The following is a 23,519-nucleotide window of genomic DNA, read 5'->3' as shown; positions in this document are numbered from 1 at the left end:
GCACTCATATGCATAATCTAAAAAACAAAACACTTGAGAAATAATGGGTTTCTCACAGAAATTTCCTATTGCTTCAAATGATAGACAAAAAAGTTTTATTTAGGTTTTCTTTTAACCCTGTCATAATAGGAGTGTGACATTAATTTCAATTGCAATTGTTGTGTACTTTGTCTAACTTATTTTTACTTTACTGCATGTTATATTTCCATAAAGTACGATTAAGTTAAATTTCTGTTTTGGCCTCCTGATTCCAGCCAGCATCACACATGCTTTCCTTGTTCTCTGTCCTGTTCCTTTTGTTTACATGTTCAACTAGCCAGAATTTGTGGAGGTGCTTAAGGATGACTGCAGATTCTTTGCTGCTTCTTCCCTGAGAAGAGGAATTCAATTCCTCTCCCCTGGAATCAGGCTGTCCTTTAGTGCATCAAGAAAGTGTGACACAAATGACACTATTGCTAGCTCCAAGCCTAAAAAGAACCCTGGGCTGCAATGCAAGAAGCCAACCCTAAAACTACTCTCCTTGAGGAGGCCCAAGCCATATTAGAGATCACATTAGGCACTCCAATGGACATCTGCAGTGGATCCCAGCTTTACAGCCATCCAGGTTAAGACAACAACCATGAGGGTGAAGCTGCTTGGATCTTCATTTGTAGCCCATCTGCTATACAACAGCACTGAATGAATAGTACTGAGTGAATATCTAGCTAAGTATTCCTTGAATTAATTTGTTACAAAGCAATTAATAGCCCACACCACTGGTTCCATCCCCATTTTCTTTGCTTCTAAGAAATAGTCTAAGCTTTCTCAAACAAGTAAGCTAAATGCAATGAATGGTATTTATATTAGGAGAGTTTTCTAGAGAGAGAGAACCAATAGAACTTGAGCACACACACACACACACACACACACACACACACACACACACACACACACACACACACGTGCATGGACACATTCTGGAGCAGTACAGGACCAGGTTCTCAAAACAGTAAATGGGACAGATTAGCAGTTCCAATCCAGTGCTGAAAGCCTGGAAGCTCCCTGAAGAGCCATTTCGAGTCCATACTGAATGACAGAAGAAGATGGAGTTTGTTGTCAGTAGATGGCAGCAAATATAGATGCATCACTCAAATAGAAAGGAGCATGCAGGCAAGCATTTGCTGCTTCCCTATGGCTTCCTTTTTCTATTGAGTTCCATTTGGAAGGTGTTGCCCACATTGAGTGGCTCTTCCCCCCTCCCCTACTTGCTCACCATCCCACATATTAGTCCTCTCTGAAATACTCCCATACCCCCTACACACAGATGCATTTCACCTGTCCTAGAAATATTTAAATCCAGCCTTGGTGACATCAAGCACAACTGTCACAGCACCTTTACATCCTCCTGCTTTCACAGACCAGAAGCACAGCACTATCATTAGTTCCAAAGTACACATCTCCTCTTAAAAAGACTACTTGTGGGGTTTTTCCTGACATCCCCCATCCCCCCCACCACACACTATTAGTTTATTGCCAAGGGCAGAGACGACTGATAAATAATCTCTGTCACATCTAGTTAATGGATAATCCACAATTTCTTGGCTATAGAACTGTCATGTTCTATACCTAGTATTATAGACCCATAACAGCAATAACTGCTTGATAGCCTTAACCTCTAATATCTACCTTTGTCCCAGAAATCCACAGCTACTCAACGTTCCCCAAACTTACTAAATTGTTTTCATTTTTTCTGTTCTTTGTGCCTCTACCTGAAATAAATTTCCTCTTACCACTTGACAAAAAACCACTAGTTCAAGCCCAACCTAAAAGTTAGCTTAAGTAAAGCATTTCCCAAGCTCAGTTATGTCTTCCTCTGATGCTTCTATGCTACACCAGATATAACTTTGCTCTAGCCCAAGTGACGCAATTTACTTTTTTTTTTTTTTTTTTTTTTTTGGTTTTTTCGAGACAGGGTTTCTCTGTGTAGCTTTGCGCCTTTCCTGGATCTCGCGCTGTAGACCAGGCTGGCCTCGAACTCACAGAGATCCGCCTGCCTCTGCCTCCCGAGTGCTGGGATTAAAGGCGTGCACCACCACCGCCTGGCCATTTTTAATGGAACTTTCTCCCTGAGTTACAATGTAAACTATCCAAGGATAAGGACAAATTGGTTTACTGACTAGAACATAGGACATTAAGTAGTCAGTTGATATTGAATGAATTAATACACAGTGAAAACAAGTGAACTATCTGCTTAGCCAAAAGGAAAGCCTGAGTGTTACTTCCAGATCTTAGGGCACAGGTCACCTCATAAAAAAACAAATAGCAACAACAAAATTCTTTTATCTTGTTAAAGCTAAAATGTGACTAACACATACTTTTTTTTTTTTTTTGGTTTTTCGAGACAGGGTTTCTCTGTGTAGCTTTGCGCCTGTCCTGGAACTCACTTGGTAGCCCAGGCTGGCCTCGAACTCACAGAGATCCGCCTGGCTCTGCCTCCCGAGTGCTGGGATTAAAGGCGTGCGCCACCACCGCCCGGCCCACATACTTTTTACTTGCTGAAAATGCATAGCCAATTGGTTTCAAGTGTTCATCTATAACAAATCTAACTAGTTGGTCACTCCAGTTTCTTGATTTATCTCTTCCTCCAGTCCCATCTGTACATAGGATATCATGCTAAACAGGTGTGACTAGGCATGGTGATTGACCTTAAAAAAAAAAACTTAGTTTAAGGTTGAGAGCTAAATCAAGAACCTATTCATAACCTAGAAACAGAACTAGGTGGTATCACATTAAAGATACATGATTAATTGGTAGACTTGGAGAGAAACATATTGCCAGGTAATAGAAGAAATATCGTAAATGTCTGGATCTGAAACCAGCTTTGAAGACTGGTAAAGAATCTACAGCAGGGGAGAAGGACCTCCCTGGTGACAGAAGAGAACAGATGAGTCAGGAGACTGATAAATGAGTACACAATATTAGAGCATGTGGAAAGTTTAAGGAATTGGGGAAACTGTTGCTTACACTCTGACTAACCCATTGTTTTTCACAGCCTGCATCTCTGCAAATGAGACTTGAGTGCTTATACTTTTTCCAGACTGTGTTAGTTACCTTTCTCATTGCTGTGATCAAATACCTGCTGGGAAGCAACAGTTTTAAGGGGATACAGTCCATCGTGGTGGGGAAGATGTGATGACTCTGAAGTGGCAGGAACTTACAACAGCTGCTTATTTTGTCTAGTCAGGAAGTAAAAAGACAAATGCTGAAGCTCATCAGGATTTCTCCTTTTTCCTCTTTTATTCGGTCTTGGATCCCACCCTATATGATGGTGCTACCCCATTTAGGTTGAGTCCTTCCTCATTAATTAAGTATCTCTATAAATGCTGTCACAGAAATGCCCAAAAATATGTCTCCTGGGTTATTCTAAATCCAGTCAAGTAACAATGGAGATTAACCATCACAGTGACCTTTTTTTTTTTTTTTTTTTTTTTTTTTTTTTTTTTTTTTTTTTCCTTCAAGACAGCGTTTCTCTGTGTAGCTTTGTGCCTTTCCTGGATCTCACTTTGTAGACCAGGCTGGCCTCAAACTCAAAGATCCGCCTGCCTCTGCCTCCCAGTGCTGGGATTAAAGGCGTGTGCCACCACCACCCGGCCACAGTGACCTATTTTTTTTTGTTTTGTTTTGTTTTGTTTTTCGAGACAGGATTTCTCTGTGTAGCTTTGCGCCTCTCCTGGAACTCACTTGGTAGCCCAGGCTGGTCTCGAACTCACAGAGATCCGCCTGGCTCTGCCTCCTGAGTGCTGGGATTAAAGGCGTGCGCCACCACTGCCCGGCTACACCACCACCGCCCGGGCGTGACCTATTTTTATGTGCAAGTATTAAACAGGTTAGTAAGAATGCATCAGTCTTTCAATCAGTACTTAATGGTTCCTGAATATCTTGAACTTGAATGAACATCTAGACTCACCTAGCTAAGTATTCCTTGAATTCATTTGTTACAAAGCAATTAATTTTTTGGTCAGTTTTTTCTATCAAGAAATAATCACATGTTTTAAATAAAATCTGTTTTTCAATAGAGCTCTGGGAATAAAAAGACATGAGCAAATGTGTGTCTGTGTGTGTGTAGTGATCATTTGATTAATTAGGTCTCTTTCGTCCATAACAGAAATTATTCTACCCACCACAGAATTAAAAGTTATCTCCACACTTTTCTCTTGGTGTTTTAAAAAATATTTTTAGACTGATTTATTTCTTATTTTATGTATATGAGTGTTTTGCCTGCATGTATGTATCGCATGTATGGCTGGTACCTTCAGTTGTCAGAACAAGGTCCTCTGGAACTGGAGTTTACAGATGGTTGTGAGCCACCATGTGGGTTCTGGGAACCAAACCTTAGTCCTATGCCAGAGCAACAAGTACTCTTAACTGTTTAGCCATCCCTCCAGCCTTCTGGTAATTTCTAATGTTCAGAACAAGTAGGTTATTTGGCAGTTTTCAGTAACAAGGTGTGATGATGTTATGTGACAAAGTAGGGGTTAAATCTGATGGTTATGCTTGTTAGAATAGAGTGGTAACTTCTGCTTTCAGTTACTTTTCGGATGCAGCTATTAGAAACTGCATTACCTGATAGTTATCTTAGTGAATGAGCATTGTTATATCTTTGCATTTCAGGCAATGAATTTTGTAGAAATAAACTTAATCCATTTCTTTTAGATCTATTTTATCATAAGACCTTCAGTGCCTTGGTATACAAAGTTGTTTTGTGGTTGCTTTTTTTTTCCCTCAAATACACTGAGGGGGAAGTGCTGTGGGATGGTCTGTATGTCAAATGTGTTGCTGATTGGTCAATAAATAAGTCACTGATTGGTCAGTGGCCAGGCAGGAAGTATAGGCGGGACAAGGAGGAGAAAAAACTGGGAAGTGGAAGGCTGAGGGGGAGACACTGCCAGCCGCCATCAGGACAAGGAAGATGTAAAGTACCGGTAAGCCACAAGCCACGTGGCAAGGTATAGATTAATAGAAATGGATTAATTTAAGCTGTAAAAACAGTTAGCAAGAAGCCTGCCACGGCCATACAGTTTAAAACCAATGTAAGTCTCTGTGTTTACTTGATTGGGTCTGAGTGGCTGTGGGACTGGCAGGTGAGAGAGATTTGTCCTAACTGTGGGCCAGGCAGGAAAACTCAGCTACAGGGAAGCAAATAATCCATTCTATTGCCTCTTGAAATATTAAGGGGAATGTTTGCAGATCTCATATTTGAAACACTTTTTTGTCTTGCTCTTTTTGTTCCAGAAGTATTTGCCACTCTTCCAGCACTACCCTAAAGTGTAGATGTTATAAAGGAAAGATACAAAGGGTATTACTTTATTGTAAGCATGGGAAAAGTATAAGCTTTCCTTTCTAGCTCTTTTCCCATCCATCTTGGGATATATAAAGTCAGATGTTAGGTTAGAGAGAACTAGTTATAATGGAAAGATAAAACTGAATTCGCATGATTACTTTACTACTGATTAGCTTTGTACATGTCCCACAAGGTTGCAGATTCAGCAAATAAAATGACATATGAAGAATCTAGCCCATACTAGTGCTCAACAAATGATAGTTTTGTAGATATAAATGATAGTCTCTGTAGATATACATGATTTAAGCTATTTGTGTTTTGTAAAGAAGCATCAAAGATCTTTAGCTTTGCATAGTTGTATTGCATTTCTCATGAGTAGAAAACTATTCAAAGAGCTGAAAATAATTTGAATTATTTCTCTTTGGGGGCACTCATTTTAGAAATGAGGGCAAAGATATGGAAATAGTAGCAGCCCATAAACATATGTATGAATATAACCTTTTTAATTAATATCAAGGCAAAGCAAAATAAGACTATAATAAGATCTAACAGACTGGCAGAAATTGAAGATCAGCAAAAATCAATGATTCTACTGTTAGCTTGGACTTAGTTCAACGCATTAAGAGCCTACTCCTTCTTGGTAGAAACATAAGTCAGCATGACCACTTTGAAAAATATTTTGGTGTTCTTTTCTAAAGTTAAATCTTTATCTTATAACCAAATAGCTTCACTTGTTGGTATAAATTCTGTTGACTCTTCTGCATGTGGACTAGAAGAAAGTAGAAGAGTGTGGAGAGCAATGTTATGTTGTCAAAAAAACTGTAAATAATCCAATCTAAGAAGAATTAATAAATGTGATGTAATAACCTAAATGAAATGTATGAATTCCTCAGTAAAAATCCATGAGGTGAGACTATACGCAATAAGTAATATGAATCTAGTGAAAATTATGTTTAGTTTTTAAAGAGCAAGTACCCAGCATGTGCAAGGCCCTGGGCCAGACCCCCACTTTCTTAAAAAGCAAACAAATACTTATTGGCAAGAATACATACATTGTAATAAAATTAGAAGCCATTAAACAGTCAAAGTAAATGGTACATTAAGAATATAGGCATGAGGGGTTGGGATTTAGCTCAGTGGTAGAGTGCTTGCAAGGCCCTGGGTTCGGTCCTCAACTCCGGAAAAAAAGAAAAAGAAAAAAAAAAGAATATAGGCATGAACCAGCAAGATGGCTCAATGGAGAAAGAAGCTTACCTCCAGACTGGTTATGCGATGCTTGGATGTGGCAGCTCACACCTGTAACCTCAGCACTTGGGACTGGCTGGAGTAGGAGAATTTCTGTGACTTCTAGGCCAGCCTGAACTACAGAGCAAGACTGTATCTCACTAAAAGTGAAAAGAAAAAGAATAGGTTGATGGATGGGCAGAAGGAACAGATAGATGATGAAACAAGTAGAGGAAATGATAATGATAAAATCTAAATGGTGGTTATACAGGTTTACTTTATGGCATTTCAACTTTTCTATGTATTTGAAATATTCTTACAATAAAATTGAGTGGAAAATAAGATTATAAGCTTTAGCAAAATAGTTGCATCATGAAGTAAGACAGGAATCAGAAATAAATAAAGATAGAAGGTGTTGGATACTATTCTAGATCTTAAGTAGAATAGTGTTCATTTTACTACTTTACCTCATTGCTTAAATATGTTCAAGCATTCTTTATTATATAATATTTTGTATAATAGAAATATGAGAGGAATGCATTGAAATTTGAGATATATTTAAGCAGTAATAATAATAATGAAGCACTATTTATTAAATTATATCCCAAGAAATCATTTCTTTTTTTATTTTTATTAACATTTTTTTCCTTTATTTTACATACCACACAGTTTCCCCTCCCTCCTCTCCTCCCATTCCCTCCCTCTGACTTCATCTATCCCCATTCCCCATCCACTCCTCCTCCCTCTCCATTCAGAAAGGGGCAGGCCTCCCATGGGCTTGAACATAGCACGACACATCAAATTGAGGTAGGACTGAGCTCCTCCCCCTGTATGAAGGCTGAGCAAGGTAATCCAGCATGGGGAACAGATTCCCAAAAGCCAGCTAAGCACTAGGGACAGGCAGGTCCTGATCTTACTGCTAGGAGCCTTACAAACAGATCAAGCTACACAACTGTCACACACATGCAGAGGGCCTAGGTTGGTCCCATGCAGGCTCCCTAACTGTTGGTCCAGAGTCCATGTGCTCCCATGAGCTCAGGTTAGCTGTCTCTGTGAGTTCCTCCATCATGATCTTGACCCCCTGGCTCATACAGTCCCCTCCTCCCTTTCTTCAGGAGGAGAACTCCCAGAGATCCTTTGTGTAAATGTACCACACTTTCCTTACCCATTCTTCAGTAGAAGGGCATCTAAGCTGTTTCCAGGTTCTGGCTATTATGAATAATGCTGCTCTGAACATAGTTGAGCAAGTGTCCTTGTGGTATAATTGAGCATGCTTTGGGTGTATGCCCGAGATTAGTTTAGATGGGTCTTGAGGTAGATTGATTCCCATTTTTCTGAGAAACCACCATATTGATTTCCAAAGTGGCTGTACCAGTTTGCACTCCCACCAGCAGTGGAAGAGTGTTCCCCTTACTCCACATCCTCTCTGTCATTAGTGTTTTTGATCTTAGCCATTCAGACAGGTGTAAGATGATATCTCAGAGTCATTTTGATTTGCATTTCCCTGATGACTAAGGATCTTGAACAATTCTTAAAGTGTATTTTGGCCATTTGAGATAAGAATTTTCTTTTTTAGATCCAAGAAATCATTTCTATTTATTAAGTTCTTTGGGCACATTGTGTGTCCGTGTCTGTGTGTGTCTGTGTGTGTGTGTGTGTGTGTGTGTGTGTGTGTGTGTGTGTGTGTGTGTGTACATGCACGTGCACACACACCTGTGTGCTCATGCACATATACATGTAAGTCCATGTATACTTGTGTGTGTGGTGGGCAGAGTTTGATGTAGGAATCCTCCTTTAACACTTCTCCACTTTATTTTGAGACTGGGTCCCCTATTGAACTTGAAGCTTACTGGTTTGTTAGACTGGCTATCAAGGTCTGAAGACCTACCTGCCTCTGCCTCCTGAGTGCTGGGATAAAGGGTGTGTGCCACCACACTGGACCTTTCATTTTCAGTTTTGTAAGCTTTCCAGGTTCTGTGTATTTCTCTATTCAATTCTTTTCCATTTTAACACCTTTCTTTCTGAGTTCCTGAAAATTGTATCTTCTGATCCTAAAACCTATTCTACAGCAGCAGTTACTGCACTAGGACACCCTGTACTCTCCTTCTAGGAATAGAATCTCTGGAGTGTTCTTTCTTTAGCAGAAACAATAGCAATGATTAAATTAAAATCAATATTAAGAATAACATAGGAATAAAAGTTAAGAGTTGGCCATGGCACAGAATCAACTAAGCAGGGCTCATAGGGGCTCACAGAAACTGAAGCTACAAACAAGGACTCTGTATGGGTCTAAGCTAGGTCCTCTGCATATACCTTATGGCTGTGTAACTTGGTGTTCTTGTGAGACTCCTAACAGTAGGATTGAGGTGGGGTCTCTGACTCTTTTACCTGACTTGGGGCCCTTTTCCTCCTACTGGGTTGCCATATCCAGCCATGATATGAGGGCTTGTGCCCAGTCTTATTTATCTTGTTAGGCCGTGTTTGGTGAATATCCCTGGGAGACCTGCTTTTTTTTTTTTTAAGGGAAACAGAAGAGGAGTTGATCTGGAGGGGAGAGGAGGTAGGGGCAGGGACTGGGAGGAGTGGAGAGAGAGGAAACTATAGGATGTGATGTATAAGAGAAGAATAAAAGTTTAAAAGAAAGAGAGAGTTAGCCATGGACACCCAGGAATGGGGTGGAATGAAGAGGTAAATGGAGATGACTGCATAAACCACAAAATACAGGTGCCTCACTGGCGAACAGTACACACATTAGTTAAGATTATTTTTCTCTTACTGCTTCTGTGTTTCACAAATTGGGCAAAAGTGATGACAGAACAAATCTTAAAATCAAGAAGCAAATGTAAAGAAAATCCTCATGTGTCATTATTTCTGTCATCTTTTCTCACTTTTCCATCATCAATATCCTTGTCTCTGTGAAGGTCTGTATATTATAGTAACATAACTAATTCCTAATGTAGGCCAGGCATAGGTAAATAATAGTTTCCAATCAGGCAGAAGGGAATATGCTTGTGGTTTTAATTATAGCATCACCCTATGAGTTTCCTTGGACAACTTATTTCCCTTTTGTGAATTTTGCTTTCTTAATTGATAAAACATTTATTAAGTTATCATAAGTTAAGATCCTATTATTTTATGTACCACTAAAAATACTACAGTTTTACTATTATGCAGCGTATTTCTTTATTATATGTATGTGCATTCTTTCGAATGCATGCCACAGCACACATTTGGAAATTAAGTGACAACTTGCTGGAGTCAGTTCTCCCCTTCTTCCATCTCATGCTGTCAGGCTTAAGGGGAAGGCACTTTACCTACTAAACCATCACACCAGTCCTGATTCCATGTTTCTTATTACATTCCTTTATCCTGTTACATCTTCTAATCCATGATGAATATACATCAACCCTTTGAATTTTTCTTTTATTGAAAGTAGATTTTTTTCACACAAAATTTTCTGATTACAGTTTCCTCTCCCCCTGCTCCTCCCAGTTTCTCCCCACTTCCCCTCCCATTTGAATTCACACCCCTTCTGTCTCTTGTGAGAAAACAAGCAAGTGTCTAAGGATACTAATAAAAGAAAATAGATTAAAAAAATGGAATATGACAAAGCAATCAAACAAGAAAAAGAGCCAAAGAAAAGGCATATGAAACACATTCACACACACACACACAGGAATCCCATAGATACCTAAAACAATAAGCTATAATACATACCCAAAAGACAGAGCGAGAGAGACAGAGAGAGAGAGAGAGAGAGAGAATGCCCTAACTACATTACAAGACAGAAAACCTCCAATGGTGCAGTTGCGTTTGTTTTGTGTTGATCATCTACTGTTAGGCATGGGGTCTACTACCAGTAAGAGTGGTTTGTTTTTCCCAATGAGACTCCTTTAGAGAAAATTAACTTTTTATTTCCAAGTGCCTATCAACTGGAGATAGTTTCTGGGTTAGGGATGGAGGCATATGTCTGCTTCTCCATTCAGCTCTAGGACCCCATCTGATGTAGACTCCAGCAGGCCCCGTGCGTGCTGCCTCACTCTCTGTGAGTGCAAATGTGAACCAGCACTGCTATATCTAGAAGGCCTTGATTCCTTAGTGTTCTCCATCCCCTTTAAGAAATCAGTAAGGCCAAGCATGGTGACGTACGCCTTTAATCCCAGCACTCAGTAGGCAGAACCAGGCAGATTTCTGAGTTTGAGGCCAGCCTGGTCTAAGAATGAGTTCCAGGACAGCCATGGCTACACAGAGAAACCCTGTCTCAAAAATCAAAAACAAACCAAAACAACAAAAGATACTTAATGTATCATACATAATTCCTGGAACATTGTAAGTGCTCTATTGGTTGAAATATTAAGGCAACTCCACGTAGTTCAAAGGGAGGTCTATTTTGTGGGGTAACTTACAAATGAAGGGATAGGTTACAGGGTCTGGGAAAGGTGAAGCGCAGTCCAGCGGTGTTCTCTGGAGAACTCTGCTCAGTCTACCTCCAGCGTCCAGGATCCAGGAACCAAGAGAGCCGGCACATCCGGATCTTGGGCCTTCAGGGCTCCTGTCTCGGCTCTGCCTTGTGTAGCGTGACAGTTACCGAAGCCTCAATGGGGGTAGTACTTCCAGGTCAAAGCTGGAACAGCTACCCACTACAGTGCTCAGTAATTGGGTAGCCATCATGTTGATGACACGTGATTTTCCATAAGCACTCAAAGGTTTGCTCATTGTTTAGGTTGTTCTTTGTGGATCAGAATCATAGTTCATTTTGATAATGTTTGTTGGTGGTAATATAATGAGTACTAATTTTAAAGTAGTGTAATGAAACAGAACATATGTGGTTGATGTTCAGAGGTAATTATTTTAATGGGTAGCACTTTGTTTTCAGTGAAATTTGTTTATAAACTATTGCTGATATTTCTTCCAGAAATAAATTTTAGTGTTATCGGTCTTTTCATTTACAGCAAATATCTTTTATGAAGAATACAGATCAACATGAATGACCTATCTCTGCACAAAAAGCTTAGTTAAATTCCATTAGTTATGAGACCATTTTAATTTTTTTCAATTTCTGTTTATGCAGGAGGCCGACAGTGGGGAGGAGGAATGCCGGTCACAGCCCAGAAGGTATGTTTGTTCATTTTATCTTATGGCATTTATGTAGGTATATCTTCCCTCTAAATCTTTTTGAATCTTGCTGAATTAGTTTGTCCTGGTTTTACAAGATGCTCCATTGATACTTCAAAAAAAAAAAAAGGGAACTGCTGGTTTGTGTAGTGACTCCCACCTGTAAATCTCAGTAGGCTGAAACAGGATAATGAGTTTGAGGCCAGCCTGGGCTATGTAGCCAGACCCTGTCTCAAAAGCAAACAAACAGGACTGGAGAGATGGCTTAGCAGTTAAGAGTGCTTGTTGCTCTTCCTGAGGACACAAGTTCAATTTCTAGCACCCATAAGGCAGCTCACAACTACCTATAATTTCAGTTCCAGGCATCTAAAACCTTTTTCTGGTCTCTGTGGGCACCCATACACATGTGGCTCTCTCTTCTCTCTCTCTCTCTCTCTCTCTCTCTCTCTCTCTCTCTCTCTCTCTCTCTCTCTCTCTCTCTCTCTGTCACACACACACACACACACACACACACACACACACACACACACACACCAACAAATAAATCTTTTTTTTTTAATCTAGGTAGGAGCATGAGAGATGACTCAGTGGTTAATATTATTGATTGCTTTTGCAGAGGACCCAGATTCAATTCCCAGAACCCATATGGTGGCTTACAACTGTCTGTAACTCCAGTCCCAGGGAATCCAACACCTCTTCTGGCCTCTGTGGGCAACAGCCACTCAAATGGTGCACAGACACATGCAGACAAAACCCATGCACAATTAAAAAAATTTTAATTTAAAAAATTATTTTTTAAAACTAGATAAAAACTATTTTTAAAATGAATAAATGGAACTGCTTTAAGAATCCAGTTACTGCCAGGTGCAGTGGTGCACACCTTTAATCCCAGCACTTGGGAGGCAGAGCCAGGTGGATCTCTGTGAGTTCAAGACCAGCCTGGTTTACAGAGCGAAATCCAGGACAGGCACCAAAACTACACAGAGAAACCCTGTCTCAAAAAACAAACAGACAAACAAACAAACAAAGAATCCAGTTACTAATTCAGAAAGATTTCAAATGGTTGATTGTTTTTCAATGATATGGAAGGCTAGTTTGGGCTAAGTTCTCACCAAGTCTCTTGGGGACTGGAGATGTAACTCAGTTGATGGAGTGCTTGCCTAGCATGCTCATAATTCTGGGTTTGATTCCCTGAAACTGCATAAACCAGGCATTGGTGGTCTACACCTATAATTGAAGCTCTCAGGAAGTAGAGGTTCAAGGCATGCTTGGCTAAATAGCTAGTTTGAGGTTAGCCCATACCACATAGGGAACCTCTGTCTGGAAAGTTCCAGCCATCACGTGTTTATATCCTCTAAAGCCAACCAAATGACGAGGCATTCTGAGTGATATATACAATGATATAATAAGCATGCTTATTATAAAAACACCTACCAGCTAAAGGGAGTTTTATCCAGCCATAAAGAATAAAATTATGTTACTTTTAGAAAAAAATGCATGAACTGGAAAGCTTCATGTTAAGCCAGACAAGCTAGATACATGAAGACTGTCTTGTGTTCTGCATTTGTGGAATCTAGATTTTAAAACTAAAATGTAGAAGTAGAAGGAAGAATGTTTGAGAAGAGGAAGTAAAGAGACAGGAGGGTAGAGCAGGGACGAAAGGAAGGAATATGATCACAAAAAATTATTTACATGTATGGACTATAATGATGAAACCAATTGTCTTGTGCAATTAGTGTATGCTAAGATAAATGGAAATAAAAAAATTCAGGTATTTGTTACTACTAATATACTATAACTTAAAATAAAAGTGTAGTTCCTTTTCTTTAGTAACTGAGGTTATTGGCAACATTTTTCCTGTCGTGACTATCATATAAATTTTGGTTTAAAGCTTGATTTCTCACTTTCTTAGGGAAGATTTGGCAGTAAAATCTCATTTTGCATAAGGCTAAGAGATGGAAAGAAATTCAGTAGACATTTTACCAGAAGCATTGTAAACATTACTCTCATTAGAATTTTAAAAAGAATCCAAAGCATTCTTATATTTCCTCATAGATCCAATCTAAAAATCTAAAGATCTCTGGGTATAAACTTGAGATTACTCAAGCTTTACATATTGTCTTGGAATTCACTGGAGTAATTTTTCTTCCAAAAGAATTACATAATTATAAAATAGTAAAACTCTAATATTGTATTTACAACACTGAAATGTCAAGCCATGAAAAACCATAAAGATCTGTTTTAAAGTTATGAGTAATAATTTTTTTAATATGACCACAAACCTCAGTTTACATGAAAAGGATAGTTGCACAAATAGGAAATGAAAGAAAAACCTAGTAGTCCCCATTTAAAAATAATTTGCCGTTCTAATTTCTTATCTTCAGTGTTGTTGCTAGTCAGTTTTTAAGTTTAATAGTCTTCATCTGACTCAAAGCAAAGAAACTTTCTTCCTTACAATTAAATGCTCTTGTAAAGGTTAAGTTTTGTGTCTTTGGCTACTGAAGATCACTCTGGTATTCTCTATCAATTACCATAAAATGAACCAGCCTTGAGTGCTTTCACTTGACATACCTCAACTCATCAGTCTGTAGACTCAAACGTGGTTTATAGCAGGAAACTAAGTAGTAAATTCCCTAGCTAGTAGAATAAAAGCCAGTTCCAAACTTTATTTTAATTTTAATTTTTAAGATTTATTTTGTTTTATGTGTTTAAATGTTTTGTGCATGTATGTAGGTGTACCAAGTGTGTGTGACTGGTACCCCATGGAAGTCAGAAGTACCCTGTGGAGATCAGAAGAAGGCATTGAATCCATTGAAACTGGAGTTACATGTGGTTGTAAACCACCATGTGGATGCTGGGAACTGAACCCTAGTCCTTTGCAAAAGCAACAAGTGCTCTTAACTACTGCTTCATCTTTCCTGCCCCAAATTATTTTTTAATGCATTAATAATCTATTTCAACCAAATGCATGTGTTAAGAAAGCCATGAGTAGCTGAGCAGTGGTGGCACACAGCTTTAAGAGGTAGGTGGATATCTGTGAGTTTGAGGCCAGCCTGGTCTACAGAGTGAGTGCTGGGACAGTCAGGGATACACAAAGAAACCCTGTCTCAAAAAACAATGAAGAAGAAAGAAAGCCATTAGTTAAATGAATTCTTTCAATGTGAGTACACAAAACTAGATGCCTATAAAAAACCATGGTCAGGCCAGGAATGTAGCTTAGTTGATATTTATTTGGTACAGTGCTTGCCTAGCATGCACAAAGTTTTGGGTTTGATTACCAGCACCATATAAACTGGGTATGGTGGCACACACCTGTATTCCCAGATGGGAACTTACCTTTTTCTTTTTGACTAGGTCTTACAGTGTAGACCTGATTGTCCTGGAACTCATATAGATTCACCTGTTCTGCCTCCCAGATACTGGAATTAAAGGCATGTGCTGCCATGTCTAGCTAGATATTTCTTTTTTTAATTATTAAAAAAAAATTTGAGACAGGGTCTCACTGTGTAGACTTAGCTGGCCTGGTACTTAATTTGTTGACCAGGCTAGCCTTAAATTCACAGAGATCTGCCTGCCTCTGCCCCCCAGAGTGCTGTAAATTTATTTTATGGATGTAGCTCAGTAATAGAGTACTTGCTTAAAATCCTAGGGGCCTGCAGGTTCCACCATCATCAATTCTACAGTCCAAAAATCTCATCCAAATAACATCACAATTAGGGATGGAGAGATGGCTCTGTGATTAAGAGCACTTGCTGCTCTTCTAAGGACTGTAGTTTAGTTCCCAGCACCCACATCAGGTAGATGACAACTGCCAACAATTTCAGCTACAGGGAGATATAATGCCATGTTCTGGATCCCAAGGACAACTGCACTCATGTACACATTCTCACACACACACACACACACACACACACACACACACACACACACACACATATAACACAATTTGAAATTGAAAGAGTATCTAAATAACATCAAAATCTGATATGAGTGAGAAAAAAGTATAATTCATTTTGAATTCAAACTTACTTCCATCAGTGATTTTCTAAAACAAGATTTATATACTTTGAAAATACAGTGGTAGCAGGCAGAGTATAGATAGACACATTTCTAAAAGGACAATCAGAAGGAAGTTAGGAGTAACAAGTCCCAGGAATAAACAGAACAGCAAGACAAATTCCATTAGATCTACCTATCTGTCTGTCTGTCTTTTTTCCATACAGGTCTTACTGTGTAGCCCTATCTGACCTAGAACTCATAGATCTACATGTCTCTGCCTCATGGGTGCTGGGACTAAAGGCATGTACCACCAGACCTTGCTAGGTCTTTCTCTTTTTTTTTTTATTAATTTTTTGGTTTGTTTGGTTTTTGATACAAGGTCTCACTATGTAGCCCTGGCTGACCTGAAACTTGCTTTGTATACCAGGCTGGCCTTGAACTTACGTCTGCCTCCCAGAGTGTTTTGAATTTATTTTTTTTAATTTCATATATGTTTACTGTATTTACATCATTTTCCCCCTTCCCTTTCTTCCCTCTCAGGAACCCTCCTCTCTCTCTCTCTCTCTCTCTCTCTCTGAAATTCATGGCCTCTTTTTATTATTATTGGTGTGTGTATGTGTGTGTGTGTGTGTGTGTGTGCGCGCGTGCGTGCGTGCGTGTGTGCGTGTGTGTGTGTGTGTGTGTGTGTGTGTGTGTGTGTGTGTCCTGCTGGATCCATTTAGTGTTGTGTGTGTGTGTGTGTCCTGCTGGATCCATTTAGTGTTGCTTGTATGTATATGCTTTTAGGGCCAACCACTTGGTATTGAATAACTAAACAGGTGCCTCCTCTCTGGGGAAGACTTTTTTGCCCTCTCTCAGCAGTCATTAATTGCCCATAGCTCTTCATCTAGCGGTGAGGCCCAGTGTGGTTTCCCCCAACTACGTTGTGTCAACTGATACTGTCATTGTTCAAGTCTTCTCTAGGCAGCCATATTGTTGATATTTCATGGGTGCAGCTTCCCTGTCATATATAGAAGACGCAATTTCACAGGCAACTCTGGTCCTCTGGCTCTTATAGTCTTTCCACCTCCTTCTGGGATGGTCCCTGAGCCTTAGGTGTAGGGATTGTGCTGTAGATGTATCAACTGAGGCTGGGTACTCCATGGTCTTGATCTCTGTATTTTGACCAGTTGTAGCTTTCTGGAATTGTCTCTGTCTGCTTCAAAAAGAAGCTGCTTTGATGAGGGGTGAGAGCTGCACTTATCTGTGGACATAAGGATAGTTATTTAGGATGCAGTTAGGAATTGTACTGGTTTAAGAAAGTGGCAGTAGTAATTCTCCTCTAAGATCTAGAACCTCACTAGCCATGGGCAGTTGGCTGGCTGTTTCCAGTACCAAGCAAGATTCCCCTACTGTTGAGTGAGCCTTAAGTCCTATTAGATAGCTATGGTTACCACCAAAACACAAGTGCCACTGTTACATCCTTAGGGATATCTTAATGTGCTAATCATTGTTGTGGTTCATAGTATCATAGCTGGATAGGACTCCTGATTGCTTTCTTTTCTTGGCAGCTCACACAGCACCTTCCAGTACTATGAAAGCTAGTCCTCAGGGAGGAGGATTTTGTCTTACACCCAGCTTGATTCCTTTGAGTCATGTGTGTGGGACTTACCTTCAACTTCTACAAGGCAACCAAGAGCAATAGCAATAGCCTGTAGTGTTATAGGGATCTCTTGAACTCCCCTAACCAGCAACTTGAAAGGAGGCTTCTCATGTCTAATATTAGGGATATTGTTTGTCTGTGTCTCTTGCGGGGAGCATTATCATCCCAAGTTGCATAATTTTATTCAAACTATATATTCCATTTTCTGTTGCATTTAATCCAGGTGTAAGTATTTCTGCTTGTAAATAAATTCCTTCTCCATTTTGGCTTCTGTTGAAGTCCATAAATATATTAACCTTCAAATCAGTAATGTTTGTCACATCCCTGATAGTGTCTTCCAAACATATTATGTGCATGTTTGTGTGTGTGTGTGTGTGTGTGTGTGTGTGTGTGTGTGTGTATATATATATATATATATATATATATATATATATATATATAGAGAGAGAGAGAGAGAGAGAGAGAGAGAGAGAGGGAGGGAGGGAGAGAGGGAGGGAGAGAGAGAGAGAGAGGATAAGAATTCATGTCTCAGTGGTTAAGAGTTTATACTGCTCTTCCAGAGGATCCAAGTTCAGTTCCCAGCGCCTATGTCAGGCATCTCACAACCACCTGTAACTCCAGCTCCAGTCCAGTGCCCTTTTCTGGACTCCATGGGCACCTGCACCTAGCACATGCCAACACACAGATATATATACATATTACACACAATTAAAAATATAACTTTTTAAGAAAAAGTTAATCTTTAAGTTAGAGTTCCTTTTTGCATTTTACTATAAGCAGTGAAGAAGACATAACCACACCTTCAATATTTTGCTTAGAAATCTGCTCCAGTTTTCACAACTTCAGGGATTGACCTAACTAAGGTGACGAAGAAATGAAGAAAGGACAGACACACATATAGAAAAGCTAGGAGAGAAGAAGTGGGCTCTACCCTCTCTGATGGAGGGTAGCAACTGCAGCAGCAATCTGGAAACTCAGAATGTTTATTTCATGCATCTGAATCAAGGAGCTGGCTTTATTGTATACAGCTGAACAAGTAGGTAGGTTAGCTAATCTCAGTAGGAGGTCTCTGTTGGGGAGCAGTCTCATGGTGCAGTCATCCTGGATGAGTGAATTGTGCTTGATAAATTCTGTTTACACTGTCAACATTCGCACTCAGACCACCAGCGGAAGGCTTTGCCATCCCTTTGAGCCTCACATGGGGAAGACTTTGTCTTTATTGGAGTGGCTGAGGTCCTTGACATGGCTGTGCTCATGTCAACACTTCTCATTAACTCAGGACTTCGTCTGCTCCTTACACATCCATTCAGAGCTTCCTCCACTCCTCACAGAAATTAGCTAAATATCCAGTTTCACCCCTTACAAGTTCTACCTTCCATCAAACATTAGAGCATGGTTCTTTGCCATCTTTTCTTTACTGTTACTGATGGTCCTTAGTCTATGTAGGGCCTTATCAGAAGAGTCTTTTCCATCCACACATCGGGTAATTTTCTGTTCAGAATTTGTGTATAGTCTCTAAAGTGGAAATATTCTTTTTTATGCCTTCCCTTCCCACTACTCTTGCTAACTTCTAATGACTATTATTCTACTCTTTATTTCTATGAGGTCAACTCTTTTAGCTTCCATATATGTAAGAAAATACAGTATTTGTCTTTTGGTACCTGCCTTATTCTCTTAACATAATATTTCCAATTTCATAATGTTTATGAACAGAGAAAGAAATTCTGACATGCCTCAATGTGAATAAACCTTGAAGACATTATACTGAGTGTAATAGTCACCAAGAAGTAAATTCTATGTTATTCCACTCACTTAAAGTCCTTAGAGTAATCAAATTAATAAAGTCAGAAAGGAGAATAATGTTTATTAGAAGTTGGAGGTGGGGGATACACTGAGAAGTTATTATTGAATGTGAAATACAGTTAGTTTTGGAAAGTGAAAAGAATTCTGAAATGGATGGTGGGAAGGGAAGAGCTGCATGGATACAGTGTGAATATATTGAGTGCCAATGAATGTATACTTCAAAAGAGTTAAGATGGTAAACTTTGTCATAAATTTTTTATGATAATTAAGAAACAATGTATTCATGCCACACTATCTCATTTTGTGATATTTAAATTCTGACAAGATTTTATCTTTCTCACAGGATAGATATAAATATATAATGTTACCACAGAAAATTAGTTTGTATATTATCAACTTTTTGGTGAAAGTAGATAAAATTGAAAGCCAATATCATTTTGCACATTTATAAACTCTGGAGAATATCAGGAAAATAACTATAAAACTAAACCATATACAATGATAACTTTCAGCCATTTGACCTATAAATAGTTGTTTCATGTGTTTCAACCTAATAAAATTATAAAATTAATAAAAATTTAAAAAATTAATGTTATTGAAATAATCCTTTACAAGCTTGAGACACTGTTTTTTTAAGATTTATTTTATTTTATTTTTATCTTATTTATTTCTTTTATGTGTATGGATGTTTTGTCTGTATGTATATCTGTGTACCACCGTATGGGTGCCTGGTGCCCTTGAATGTACTGGAACTGGAATTATCAATGGTTGTAAGCCAACATGTGGGTTCTGAAAATCAAACTCTGGTCCTCTGGAAGAGCAGCCATGCTCTTAACCACTAAGTTATCTCTCTAACCCCAACCCCCTTTTTGAGACAGGGTCTCTCTATGTAGTCCTGGCTATCCAGGAGTTCAATATGTAGAACAGGATAGCCTTGAACTCTCAGAGATCATCCTGCCTCTACCTCCAGAGTACTGGGGTTAGAGGCATGAACTACCATGCTAGTCTTGAAATGCAGTTTTGTTTTGTTTTTTTGAGACAGGGTTTCTATGTGTTGCCCTGGCTGTCCTGGAACTTGCTCTATAGACCAGGCCAGCCTCAAACTCAGAAATCCACCTGCCTCTGCTTCCCCAGTGCTGGGATTAGAGGTATGCACCTTTAAAAAAAAAAGTTAAAAACAATAAAGGAAATAAACTGTTTAATTTAGGAAATAAACATTTTAATGATAGTAAGATTCTTCCATTTCTCTGTATAGTGGCTACAAGCTAAGAATTGTATGACTGGACAATCTTAAACTGTCTTGGAGTCACTACTATACATTAATACCATTTTTAAAAACTGGAGAAATTGTCCTTTAAAAAAAGACAAATGAAGCTATGTGTAGTTCATACCTTTAACCCTAGCATTCATGAAGCAGAGGAAAGGCAAGTGAATTTCTATGAGTTTGAGGCCTGGGCCAGCCATGACTACATAGCAAGACCTTGCCCCCCCAAAAAAAAAAAATGGAAGGAAAGAAGAAAGAAAGGAAGAAAGGGAAGAAAAGAAAAGAAAGAAAGAATACTTACATCATTCAGAACAATTATTAAGCTTTTCCCTCTTAACACTTTGGATTTTGTTTTGTTTTGTTTGTTTTTATGATAGCGTTTCATATAGACCATCCTGGTTTCAAACTTGCTAGGTAGCAGAAGATGACCTTGTACTTCTGGTCCTCTGCCTCCACCTCCCAGATGCTGAGATTATTGTCATGCTCTATTGTGCCTTGAATATACAGTGCTGAGGCTAGAAATTGGGGTTTCATGCAAGCTAGGCAATCACTCTCCCAACTGAGCTACTTGCTCAGTTCCCATCTCAACTCAGTGCACAAAATGTTACAAAATAAGATCACAGGGGAGTCCAGCAATGTTATAAAGTATGAAGGGATGAAAGAAAAACTATTCAGGAATCTGTTGCAGTAATTTAAGCAAATGGCTAATCCTCATCTGAGAGCAGCATGAGGACAGGAACTGTTTTACAGCAATTAGCAGTTGGCACTTAGTAAATGATTACTGAATGAATAAGAATGTTGACATCTTTTCTATGAGTAATATACTTGAGAAAGGGAATTTTTGTGAGAAGATACACCAAGACGTTCACTTTTGGGTTGTAAAACAGAGGGAAACATTTAAGTAGACAGACCTTGATGATAGCTAGAGCATATAGGGCCTGTGGATGTAGCTAGTGGTAGAGTACTTGCCCAATAAATGCAAGGTATTGTATCCAGTCAGACACTCCTCTGTAATGTCCTTGTATACAACACAGTTTCACAATGATGCTGTGTTAGTAATTTATTCAATTTGTGGCCAGTCTTTTCTTAAGACCTCTGATCTATACCTCATCATGCTTTCCTTATCTTGTATTTTCTCTTTACTTTTGAAATGCAACTTCATTTCATACCAGCCCATTTGGAGACATGATTTTTCTATGGATTTAAATATCATGACAATAAATGCACACACTGCCCATCTTTCATTTATAGAGACCACAGATGCATTTTCATCTGGATATGGTTCTAGTTAAAGATATATTAACCTAAAGAATGAGTATTATATTTAAATTTTAAAAGAGAGAAAAATAAGTGTAAGAAGAGTTTTCTTGTATCATGGCTGCTCCCAAATAATTCTCAAAGTGTTAATATTAGTTATAAATTCTCAGCCAATAGCTTGGGCTTGTTACTAGCTAACTCTTACATTTAATTTAACCCATATTTCTTATCTACATTTTGCCACATGGCTTGGTACCTTTTCTCAGTACAGCATGCCCATCTTATTTCTCCCTGATGGCAACTCCCCACTCTGCCCTTCTTTCCCCCAGCACTCTCAATTTGGCTCTCCTGCCTAAACTTATCCTGTTCAGCTATTGGTCTCAACTTGTTTCTTAAACCAACCATAGCAACATATATTCACACAGTGTAAAGGAATATTCCACAAAAAAAAATAGGACAAAGGAAAACCCATTGTAAATATGAGCTGGCAGTTTAATCCTAATCTTTTAATTTTTTAAATTTTGAAATAATTTAATTAAGAAAAGGTTACAAATATAGTACAAGGAACTTCTTCCTGATCACTTGAGATCACTTGTCCACCTCTCTTTTCTGTATTAGGAAACAGAGTGATGATGTTAACTTTTCATAGATAAGCCAAATATTTATTGTGCTTCTGACAGGAGAGATGATGGGTAGATTGGTAGGGATGGATGGGTGGATAGACAGCTAGATCTCCTATTAGAAGTAAAACAATCAGGCTGCAGTCCAGCTAATCCAACAGTGACTAGCTGTGATGGAAAGTCTAAGAATCCAGCAGTTGCTCAGTCCCACAAGGCTGGGTGTCCCAGCTGGTCTTCTAAATATGCTGGAATCCCAAAGAAGTAGACTCCGATGCCAGTGAAGGAATGGATGTGCTAGCAAGGGGAGGGCAAGCAGACAAAGAAGGAAACCTTCCTTCTTCCATTGTCCTCATATAGGCTTCCAGCAGAAGGTATAGCCCATATTAAAGGTGTGTCTTCTAGCCTCAAGATCAGGATCAAAGGCATATGTCTTCACATCTCAAGATCTGGAGCAAAAGTATGAGTCTTCCTACCTTCGAGGTCTGGACTATAAGAGGATTCACCTACTTCAAACCAAGCAAAAAAGTCTCTCACAGGTGTGCCCTCCATTTCTGGATTGTAGTTCATTCCAGATATAGTCAAGTTGACAACCAAGAATAGCAAAATAACCAAAAGCAAGTTGGAGAAGAAATGATTTATTTGGTTTACACTTCTATATTCCTAGTCCATCACTGAAGGAAGTCAGGACAGAAGCTCAAACAGGGTGAAAACCTGAGAACAGGAGCTGATGTAGAGGCCGTGGATGGGTGTCACTTACTGGCTTGCTCCCCATGGCTTGCTCAGCCTGCTTTGTTATGGAACCCAGGACCATCCCAGGGATGACCCCACCTATGTGGGTTGGGCCCTCCCACATCAATCACTAATTAAGAAAAATGCTATACAGTCTTGCCTACAGCCCAATCTTATGGAGGCATTTTCTCAATTGGAGTTCCCTCCTCTCAGATGACTAGCCTGTGTCAAGTTGACATAAAATTAGCCAGCACACTATCTAAGATTCCAAACCTACAAGTGTTGGGTTTTTTATGCATACAAAGAAGTCATTACAGAAAGTCTGCATGACCAGTAGTGTAAACGAAAAGACCAGATTATAGTTCTATCTAACATCAGCCAGGTAAGTTACATGGTCTTCATTTGTAAATAAGGACACCACTGCACGTCTATCCTTATAGGGTTTCTATGGGTTAAAATAAATATAGGAAAGTTTAATAAATAATAAGCACCCAACATCAAGTTGGAGATGTAAGATGATGATACTTTTACTATGTGCCCGAATTA

The 23,519-nt window shown here is 39.1% G+C and overlaps 1 protein-coding gene across 3 annotated transcripts in view; it reads left to right on the top strand.

Moving 5' to 3' along the window:
* Positions 1 to 23,519, top strand: part of Ssh2 (slingshot protein phosphatase 2) — a 254,194-nt gene that overhangs the window by 98,141 nt on the left and 132,534 nt on the right. For all 3 annotated transcript variants that reach the window (XM_052755974.1, XM_052755973.1, XM_052755975.1), the window contains one exon: positions 11,616 to 11,659. In XM_052755974.1, coding sequence (XP_052611934.1) covers positions 11,616 to 11,659 — 44 coding nt within the window. The remainder of the gene's footprint in view (positions 1 to 11,615; positions 11,660 to 23,519) is intronic.

This window comes from Peromyscus californicus, unplaced genomic scaffold, assembly GCF_007827085.1.
Source record: "Peromyscus californicus insignis strain IS unplaced genomic scaffold, ASM782708v3 Scaffold_3__1_contigs__length_106647218, whole genome shotgun sequence".
Classification (NCBI taxonomy): domain Eukaryota; kingdom Metazoa; phylum Chordata; class Mammalia; order Rodentia; family Cricetidae; genus Peromyscus; species Peromyscus californicus.
This window is presented reverse-complemented; position numbering and strand designations above follow the sequence as displayed.